The 11,033-nt window shown below is 43.7% G+C and overlaps 1 protein-coding gene across 3 annotated transcripts in view; it reads right to left on the bottom strand.

Annotated features, from left to right (window-relative positions):
• The window catches only part of LOC119850046 (C-type lectin domain family 12 member B-like), a 51,198-nt gene extending 42,104 nt beyond the window's left edge, over positions 1-9,094 (bottom strand). Inside the window, exons 1-2 of one of the 3 annotated variants that reach the window (XM_038369189.2) lie at positions 8,814-9,092; positions 386-481 (exon numbers count right to left, since the gene is read on the bottom strand). In XM_038369189.2, the coding sequence (XP_038225117.1) occupies positions 386-481; positions 8,814-8,904 (187 nt within the window). In that variant the 5' untranslated portion in view covers positions 8,905-9,092. Of the gene's footprint in view, positions 1-385; positions 482-8,813 lie in introns of all 3 variants that reach the window. The other 2 variants (XM_043513856.1, XM_038369194.2) reach the window with 2 other exon arrangements.
• Between the last annotated feature and the right edge of the window lie 1,939 nt (positions 9,095-11,033).

The following is an 11,033-nucleotide window of genomic DNA, read 5'->3' on the forward strand; positions in this document are numbered from 1 at the left end:
TGTATCCAGAGCAGGTCACTAGTATCCAAAAGTGATGGCCACCTGAAAACAGATTAGTGTGAAATGAGATAGTGGAGGTCAGTCTAGTTCTCAAAGAGCCAGCTGACACAAAAAAGGATTCCCTTTTGGCAGTTGAAGAGGAGAGGTCCAGGCATGAATGGGCTATTGAGATGGTCACTTGTAGAAGTGATACCTCTGGAGCAGGGCCCAGGTGATGTACATTAATGGGTGAGGCAGAGCGTCAGGAAAGCTTGCTCTGTGCAGCCTGCCTGTGCTGTACCATCTCTATGGCTAAATCAAGAACTTCATCCTACAGGGGATGGATAACAAACTGGCATCTTTCACCAGCATTGAAATCACCAAATAAATACTTATTGTTACTTACACACAACCCCCAGGGCTAGCAGTCCTACCATTAATGCCAGACACAATGTGAGCAAAGTCAGGGCAGCCAGACGCCATGGGGATGAAGTGGGGAGCCCTGGGAGAAACCAACAATGAATTCAATAACTAAAAGAGGCAGATCTTGAAAATTCCTTATTTTGCTTCTATTATTTTTTCTTCTTTTCCTCACCCTACCCACAAGGACCCTGAGCCATGTGCTGATAGTGCAGACTCTGGCACAGGGTCTCCAAGGAGGTCAAGTCTAATTGGCGGGGGTTGCAGCTACCCAACGTGCCTAAGCACCCCTTCCACTGCAGGGAGTTGCAGCCGCTCAAAACAGACCCCAGCTTGGGGTCACTCCCACTGCAATCTGCCTGCAGAGCTTCTTTGGAGCCCAAAGTGGAGATTAAAGCTGGAAGCATTACCTGCTCTCCCAGGGATTAATTCTTCTCAGGCTACAGCAACAGTTCTTGCTGTTGAAGGGAGTCGTAATATGCCCTGTCTGTACATGTTGGGTAAATCAAACCCACTGCACATTATTCCACAACAGTTCAGACTTGGTGTTGTTTTTTTCTATTTCCTCCTTATTGGCCAACACCCTGGCTACTGAGGAAATGAGATGTCCACCCTTCCAGCACTGGTAGCTCCTCAAACCAATAGCCATTTATCCCCTTCTCCTCCAGCAATGACAGATCCTTTCCCGCTATCAGCTTACCTCCCCTTTCTCTAAATTGTCCTCCCTCCCTTGTCAGCCACCATCCAGTCCCCCTTAAACATTTTTTGTTTTTCTCATTTCACAATCTTTTTTAATGGAAAATATTTTGAGAATCCAGGTTTAGACAGAAAGAATGGAAAAAGTGACCAAAAGGGTTGAAAATGAAAGCTGAATTTCCTAAAAAATAATTAAATGGTGAGAACAAATAATTAGACATATATACGAGAAGGAATATCATCTGCTGTGATATTAGCTAGGGTAAAATTACCAGGGCTATTTATCCTCATGCTTCAAGGCATAAATAATCATCAGTGAAGGTCAGGAAGGATTCCTTCTCAACCCCCCACCCCTCATCATGAGATAGAACTGCACAGTGGTGGTTATATTTTGCTGTCTTATACGAGTTGTATTTTTAAATAAATTTAGTGAGTTTAATATTATTCTTCCTTTCATTAAACTATCTGATAATCAGCCAGGAAACTTGCTAAAAGATCCATCTCCCAGAGAAGGTTAAGTATCAGAGGAGTAGCCATGTTAGTCTGTATCCACAAAAATAATGAGGACTCCGGTGGCACCTTAACGACTAAGAGATTTGTTTGGGCATAAGCTTTTGTGAGTAAAAAACCCAGTTCTTCATCTGCATGGAGAGAAGGTTGTTTACACCGGCATCCCAAAGGGTAAAACCCCTATGGAAAGTAAAATGATGATAGAAATCAACTTTATAATTGGATATCCTCAAATGTTGTAAAATGGCATGGTTCCATTGAAGTAAATGAGGTCTTTTTACCAGCTTTATCTATAGGTCAATTAACTCCCCAACCAGTTACAATCCAGTTCCAGCTTATAGTGTAGATGGGGTGATAAATGTGTCTGCAGTTCAGATTAAAGTTTTGCACAAGTCCAAGGCTTGAGCACAAACTGAAGACCCAATTAAATCTTGGTTAGGTCCCATCTTCATTTCAAAATAAAAATATGTTATAACCAGTCATGTAAACGGGTCTCCCTACAGGGTTGTTTTTGTAATGTAGCCAGACCCAGACAGAGCCTGGCCCTGTAAAAACAGCATGCTGCAGAAGGAAGAAACAAATGGACTTTCTGAAAAGTAAGAATTTCCACCTTGCTTAGCCAATATCCCATGTAATTAAGTCAAAGCATATTTCTAGTCTCCTTATTGAGTGAGATCCCCTGACCTGCCAACTTTCTGCTGCTCCAAAGAATGAAGCAGGCAGAAATCCAGTTTGATCCTCTGTTTGGGAACCCGCAAGATCATAGAATCATAGAATATCAGGATTGGAAGGGATCTCAGGAGGTCATCTAGTCCAATCCCCTGTTCAAAGCAGGACCAGTTCCCAACTAAATCATCCCAGCCAGGGCTTCGTCAAGCCTGACCTTAAAAACTTCTAAGGAAGGAGATTCTACCACCTCCCTAGGTAATCCATTCCAGTGCTTCATTACCGTCCTAGTGAAAGAGTTTCTCCTAATATCAATTCTAAACCTCCCCCATTGCAACTTGACACCATTACTCCTTGTTCTGTCATCTGCTACCATTGAGAACGGTCTAGATCCATCTTGTTCGGAACCCCCTTTCAGGTAGTTGAAAGCAGCCATCAAATCCCCCCTCATTCCTCTCTTCTACAGACTAAATAATCCCAGTTCCCTCAGCCTCTCCTCATAAGCCATGTGCTCCAGCCCCTAATCATTTTTGTTGCCCTCCGCTGGACTCTTTCCAATTTTTCCACATCCTTCTTGTAGTATGGGGCCCAAAACTGGACACAGTACTTCAGATGAGGTCTCACCAATGCCGAATAGAGGGGAATGATCACATCCCTCGCTCTGCTGTCTATGCGCCTACTTATACAGCCCAAAATGTTGTTAGCCTTCAGCACCACAAGGGCACGCTGTTGACTCATATACAGCTTCTCGTCCACTGTAACCCCTAGAAGAAAAGGAGTACTTGTGGCACCTTAGAGACTAACAAATTTATTAGAGCATAAGCTTTCGTGAGCTACAGCTCAATTCATCGGATGCATCCGATGAAGTGAGCTGTAGCTCACGAAAGCTTATGCTCTAATAAATTTGTTAGTCTCTAAGGTGCCACAAGTACTCCTTTTCTTTTTGCGAATACAGACTAACACGGCTGCTACTCTGAAACCTGTAACCCCTAGGTTCTTTTCTGCAGAACTGCTGCCTAGCTGCTGTAGTGGTGCATGGGATTTTTCCTCCCTAAGTGCAGGACTCTGCATTTGTCCTTGATGAACCTCATCAGATTTCTTTTGGCCCAATCCTCTAATTTGTCTAGGTCCCTCTGTATCCTATCCCTATCCTCCAGCGTATCTACCACTTCTCTCAGTTTAGTGTCATCTGCAAACTTGCTGAGGGTGCAATCCACACCATCCTCCAGATCATTAATGAAGATATTGAAAAAAAACGGCCTCTGGACCAACACTTGGGGCACTCCACTGATACCGACTGCCAACTAGATATTGAGCCATTGATCACTACCCATTCTGCACAATGATCTAGCCAGCTTTCTATCCACCTTATAGTCCATTCACCCAGCCCATACTTCTTTAACTTGCTGGCAAGAATACTGTGGGAGACTGTATCAAAAGTTTTGCTAAAGTCAAGGAATAACATGTCCACTGGTTTCCCCTCATCCACAGAGCCAGTTATCTCATCATAGAAGGCAATTAAGTTAGTCAGGCATGACTTGCCCTTGGTGAATCCATGCTGACTGTTCCTGATCACTTTCCTCTCTTCGAAGTGCTTCACAATTGATTCCTTGAGGACTTGCTCCATGATTTTTCCAGGGACTGAGGGGAGGCTGACTGTCCTGTAGTTCTCTGGATCCTCCTTCTTCCATTGTTTGAAGATGGGCACTACATTAGCCTTTTTCCAGTCATCTGGGACCTCCCCCGATCACCATGAGTTTTCAAAGATAATGGCCAATGGCTCCACAATCAAATCCGCCAACTTCTTTAGCAACCCTCGGATACAGTGCATCCAGCCCCATGGACTTGTGCTCGTCCAGCTTTTCTAAATAATCTGGAACCACTTCTTTCTCCACAGAGGGCTGGTCACCTCTTCCCCATACTGTGCCACCCAGTGCAGTAGTGTGGGAGCTGACCTTGTTCGTGTAGACAGAGGCAAAAAAAGCACTGAGTACATGAGCTTTTTCCACATCCTCTGTCACTAGGTTGCCTCCCCCATTCAGTAAGGGTCCCACACTTTTCCTGACCACCTTCTTGATGCTAACATACCTGAAGAAACCCTTCTTGTTACTCTTAACATCCCTTGCTAGCTGAAACTCCACGTGTGATTTAGCCTCCCTGATTTCACTCCTGCATGCCTGAGCAATATTTTTATACTCCTCCCTGGTCATTTGTCCAAGATTCCACTTCTTGTAAGCTTCTTTTTGTGTTTAAGATCAGCAAGGATTTCCCTGTTAAGCTAAACTGGTCGCCTGCCATATTTACTAATCTTTCTACACTTTGGGATGGTTTGTTCCCGCAACCTCAATAAGGATTCTTTAAAATACAGCCAGCTCTCCTGGACTCCTTTCCCTCTCATGTTAGTCTCCCAGAGGATCCTGCCCATCAGGTCCCTGAGAGACTCAAAGTCTGCTTTTCTGTAGTCCAGGGTCCGTATTCTGCTGTTCTTCTTCCTTCCCTGTGTTAGGATCCTGAACTCAACCATCTCATGGTCACTGCCTCCCAGGTTCCCATCCACTTTTGCTTCCCCTACTAATTCTTCCCTGTTTCTGAGCAGCAGATCAAGAAGAGCTCTGCCCCTAGTTGGTTCCTCCAGCACTTGCATCAGGAAATTGTCCCCTACACTTTCTAAAAGTTTCCTGGATTGTCTGTGCACTGCTGTATTGCTCTCCCAGCAGATATCGGGGTGATTGAAGTCTCCCATGAGAACCGGGGCCTGTGATCTAGTAACTTCTCTTAGTTGCCGGAAGAAAGCCTCGTCCACCTCATCCCCTGGTCCTGTGGTCTATATAGCAGACTCCCATCATGACATCACCCTTGTTGCTCAAACTTCTAAACTTAATCCAGAGACTCTCAGGTTTTTCTGCAGTTTCATACTGGACATTTGAGCAGTCATACTGCTCTCTTACATACAATGCAACTCCTTCACCTTTTCTGCCCTGCTTGTCCTTCCTGAACAGTTTATATCCATCCATGACAGTGCTCCAATCATGTGAGTTATCCCACCAAGTCTGTTATTCCAATCACATCATAGTGAAATCCCCAGCTGGAATAGCCAGCTCTGTGCTACAATCTTCTGCCCATGGGTCCAGGACATGGCTGGAGAAGGGGGCATTGCCAGAGTGCTCCTGAATTTCAGTGATCACCACTATGAGGCAGCCCCTTGGGGACTGTTGCAGCCAGGCATAATTTAGAGAATGTCTGAGGCTGCTATAAATTACACTAAGGAATGGGCCAGCCCCATTGACCTCAGAATCAGCACATGTGGCTTCAGCCCTCCTTTATCTCTTCCCTTCTCAGCTGCACTGAATAGAGCTTTGGCACAACTGAGGATCTGGCCCCTTCTATTTACTTTGTGGTTTTTCTCTTTACTCTCTATTGGAGGCAAAATAAACTTTGTTTTTATTGAAAATAAATATGGCTCTGCTTCTCCTCCCACAGGTACTGGTGAAAATGAGGACTAACCCCACTGAATTCAATGCAATTAGACTGCTAGAAAGACAGAACACAGTCAAGTTCCTGGAAGTGGTTATGGTAAGTGTCAGTGGACACTGCCTTTCCTGGGCTCTCCGAAGAAAAGGAAGTTCACTTTAAATGTCAGAGGAGGCTGGGATGGAAATGAGGGAACAGAATAGACTCAAAGAGTGGCAATGCCCTCCTCAAAAGATGCTGCAAAGAAGCTGTCTGCAATCAGTGTGTCTCCAGAGAGCACTGAAAATCTGTGTGTCTGCTTATAACAGCCTCCTGGGGCCCGATTGTGAAATCTTCCTCTAAAGCCTTCGACATTGGTCAGTATCAGAAACAGGATTTCTTTGTTTTTCCAGCCAAGGTTCTGGGCACTTAACAATCCTGAAATGGCCCAGATCCTTAACTGTGCTGTGACCCCTATGCACGGCACCTCTGGGACACAGCGGCATAGCCAGCCCAGGAGGATTAAACCAGTGTATTTGCTCTGGTGCTAACTCTCCTCCTTATGGCTGGCATAAAATAGTGGCTCCAGAAAAGAAGGCACAGCTGGGGCTTTCCTGAACTCAGGTGATCCCTAGCTGCTCCAATGGTCATTTATGGTCACTAGCAACTGGAGCATGTTGGAGCAGCCTTCAGACTGCTCTAACTGATACCAGAGGACTGGACTGAATCACAGCTGGCCCAGGATCAGGAATAACACAAAGGTGGCTTAAAGCTACTTTGCACATTCCCCTCCTGAATCATGCTGTGTGCTCCTCTGCCTCAGCCAGGAATCAGGGCTGAGAACACACTGATGCCGTCTGGTAATTGCTACTTTCAGAAAGACCGCATTTGCTCCAACCCCTCAGACAGAGACAAACACCTACAAGTTCTCTATCATGCATTCTTACAACTAAATACCCACTTGCTGAAGCGAAGAAACAGATTGACAGAGCCAGAAGAGTACCCAGAAGTCACCTACTACAGGACAGGCCCAACAAAGAAAATAACAGAACACCACTAGTCATCACCTTCAGCCCCCAACTAAAACCTCTCCAATGCATCATCAAGGATCTACAACCTATCCTGAAGGATGACCCATCACTCTCACAGAACTTGGGAGACAGGCCAGTCCTTGCTTACAGACAGCCCCCCAACCTGAAGCAAATACTCACCAGCAACCACACACCACACAACAGAACCACTAACCCAGGAACCTATCTTTGCAACAAAGTCTGTTGCCAACTCTGTCCACATATCTATTCAGGGGACACCATCATAGGGCCTAATCACATCAGCCACACTATCAGAGGCTCGTTCACCTGCGCATCTACCAATGTGATATATGCCATCATGTGCCAGAAATGCCCTTCTGCCATGTACATTGGTCAAACTGGACAGTCACTACATAAAAGAATAAATGGACACAAATCAGATGTCAAGAATTATAACATTCAAAAACCAGTCGGAGAACACTTCAATCTCTCCAGTCACTCGATTACAGACCTGAGGGTGGCTATCCTTCAACAAAAAAACTTCAAAAACAGACTCCAACGACAGACTGCTGAATTGGAATTAATTTGCAAACTGAATACAATTAACTTAGGGTTGAATAGAGACTGGGAATGGATGAGTCATTACACAAAGTAAAACTATTTCCCCATGTTATTTCTCCCCCTCCACCCCATCCCCCACTGTTTCTCAGATGTTCTTGTTAACTGCTGGAAATGGCCTACCTTGCTTGTCACCATGAAAGGTTTTCCTCCTTTCCCCCGCCTGCTGCTGGTGTTGGCTCATCTTAAATGATCACTCTCCTTACAGTGTATATGATAAAACCCATTGTTTCATGTTCTCTGTGTGTGTATATAAATCTCCCCACTGTATTTTCCACCAAATGCATCTGATGAAGTGAGCTGTAACTCACGAAAGCTTATGCTTTAATAAATTTGTTAGTCTCTAAGGTGCCACAAATACTCCTTTTCTTTTTGTGAAAAACTGCTAAATAATCTGACATGTATTTGAATGTAAAGATGAAAAAAAACCTTCCACCTTCCTGACCAAGCTACAGCCCACAAGCTTGAGCCTGAAGGCAAAACGCTTTGTGCTCTCTGACAGTTAACCATAAAAGGGAAGTAGTTTTCCATTTCAATCACTCTAGGTTTGCTGATTGCAAACGCTGCTCCAGAGAACAGCATGGGGGCTCTGTGGTTGAATTGGTCAGGGGGCCACAGCAAAGCAATGTCCCGATTTGTGTGTGTTTTGATTAAATAAACTCTCATTCATTGATTCAGGAAAAGGCTCCATGAACTGGGGTTTGGCTTTTGAGAGTTTTTTCTTCCGCTTACTAATGTCACCTTGGTCTCTTTTTTAAAATGCATCTTTGACTCTATAAAGTGTTTCCCTTTTCTCTAGCTGTGTTCACCCCCTCACATGGAGACAGCACAAACACTCTGCTCCAGAAACGCGAGTTATAATTTGTCACCAAATGTTACAATCTCCCATGAGAAAGACGCAACCTGGAGCAGGTCAAACATGAAAGCAAACAAAGATCTTCTCCTCCCCATGGACCAGAGTTTGAAAATTTTAAAATCCTAATCTAGGCTGCATCGTGCCGTGGATGATTCTGCAGAAATTATTATGAACTGATGACACAATATCTTCTCTAGCGTGTCAAACTATTCTCTAGAGCGTGATCCCACAAACACTTATACCTGGCATACTGCTCATTCCTATGGGTAATCTATCCAAGTGAATAGGACTACTCATGGCAGTAAGTATTACTCTCAGTAGTTAGTATTTCCAGGATTGGTTCCCTACATAAGAAAATCTTCAGGGTAGAGACAGCATCTCCCTCATGCTTTGAACACCAATGTACATGCTTCCACACGTCTGTTAATGATGACAATAAAACAGGACAAATTCACCAGTGGTGTGACTCTACCAAGAGTAGAGTTAGAGGAGCAAATTTAGCCCACTCTGCCTAAGATTAGGTTGAGAGCGCTTCCCAGCCCAGCTAATTTTAGTACAATAACTAAAAAGCCCCATAGAGATTGTACCTTTTTCCTCAAGAGCAACAGGCTTTGGGACATTTTCCAGTGCATACAATTTATTAAATTCCAGATCCGCATATGTTATTTCCTCTGTCATAGCTGGTGAAGAGGAAAGCTTATATTTCAAGTCAAAAAGTTATAGCACGTTTCAGGTTCTGCAGCTTTTGAGCAAGGAGCAAGATCTACCGTTAGAGAGAGGGCTCCTTTTTTAATGCATTGGTAGATACAAATGACGCAACCCAGATATTAGAGCAGAGTAGCCCAGAACTTCCTCTGACCGGATGTCACAAAAGAGAAATGTTCCCCTTTGACTGAGGAATTGTCCCCCCTCCTTACTCCTCTACCTCCCTTCTGGCTCATCTGCCCTCCATTTATTTCTCTTTGCAAAATCTGAAGAAAACACAGCCCTTTGGCAGAGAATTCCATCTCTCTCGCTGCAGATCGGGGTTTTTCCAGGCTGCACAGTTCTCTGCTTATACTTCCCAGCAAGCCAGATGACCTACACAGCCAATGTCTGCAGTTTACTTTGTGCTCCCTGACAGTTAAGCAAAAAAAAGGGGGCATGACCTATGCTGAGGTTTCACCCAAATCAGGGGCCCCATGACAGTCACCCTTTGTGAGCTGAGAACTCTGCCCCTCCTGTAGCTCTTGACTCACATTTACACTGCCACTCACATTCATATTTCCTCTGTCCAAGTAAGAAGGGAGTTAACCTTCTCTGAGAAAGCATCTAACAATAATTTTCTCCAAGAGGAATTCACTCCAGCAGACATTATGGTTTCCTTAAAGAAGTGAGGTTTAAAATATTCAGCAAGTTACAGATGAGAAAATATAGACAATATGAAATATTATGCAGGACACTGTCCAGGTTCTTATACCTCATCTATCCCCAAGAACCTGACAAAGTAGCTTCAGTGAGGATTTGCAACATCATCAAAACTGCAGTTTGGAGAACAAAAAGTAAACTATGCGTAGGAGAAGAAGTTAGTTTCCTCTTCAGCATTTACCTCTTCTGCTTGAAGCACAAGTATCTTTGCTTCTCTCTTCCTACCAGCAGCATGGCTAGTGACAACCACTTGGGAACAAAGTCTCTGGATTCAGAGAGCTTTCAGAGATATAGGCCAATTCTCTTTCTGAGCCCAGGTGATGCAATTAACAGAGTGAGACCAACACTGGGAGTTATCACTATACCACCAACATAAGGGTGTGGTGTTTATTTTAGTTAGTTAGTTAGTTAGTTGGGTGATCACACAATAACTTTAGTGACAGTCACTGGGAAAATGAAATGAGGAAGTTATTTATATACAAACAGATATTAAGATGAGGAAGTTGGAGGTAAATGATACTTTAAAGTGCATGTCTGCTCTAAAGGGATGAAATCCAACTCCCTTTCCCTGGGCTGGTCTGTCTCTGCAGGGTGAAGAGGACAAAAAATCAACAACTTGTTTCTATTCCTAAGGCCAAGAGCATGGCTTTAAATATCCACAGGAAGCAGATGCGTTCAGTAAGAAGTTGTCTTTTTATATTCACCTTTCAAAGTAAAACTGCGCTTTTGGAAATTTAGCCCTGTGTAGCAAATATAAATTATAATGGACTTGCTGATTACATCTTAACCCACATCTCTCTCAGTACAGAAAAATAACACCTGAGATTTTCATGTTGATCTAGGGGGATTTAGATACACATCTTCCATTCAAATGTGTGTCTTTAAATTCCCTAGACTGCTTTGAAAATCTCCACCAAATGGTTTTTCAGTAGAACTTTATTGTTCGGAATGACATGAGATAAAATTAAAATTTAGGCACATGAAAGGCATCATCATCTACCCACAAGCTAGACAGTAAAAAGAAAAGGAGTACTTGTGGCACCTTAGAGACTAACAAATTTATTAGAGCATAAGCTTTCGTGAGCTACAGCTCACTTCATCGGATGCATTTGGTGGAAAAAACAGAGTTCTTTTTGCGAATACAGACTAACATGGCTGCTACTCTGAAAGCTAGACAGTGTGATCTGAAAATACCTGGAAAATCAGAACCGAATGAATGGAAATGAACTTTATGGTGTCAAAACCCACATGCACACACTATGCCTTCTGGATAGACAATGAACATGGGACATACAAATGATACTTCATACCCAATTGGTCCTATGCTGTTCTTTTGGAAGACCATACTGGAGAAGCCATCAGAAGTTTTATGAGTGGATTTCTTCATTCCCCCTCACTTT

The sequence above is a fragment of the Dermochelys coriacea genome, chromosome 1, assembly GCF_009764565.3.
Source record: "Dermochelys coriacea isolate rDerCor1 chromosome 1, rDerCor1.pri.v4, whole genome shotgun sequence".
NCBI lineage: Eukaryota > Metazoa > Chordata > Testudines > Dermochelyidae > Dermochelys > Dermochelys coriacea.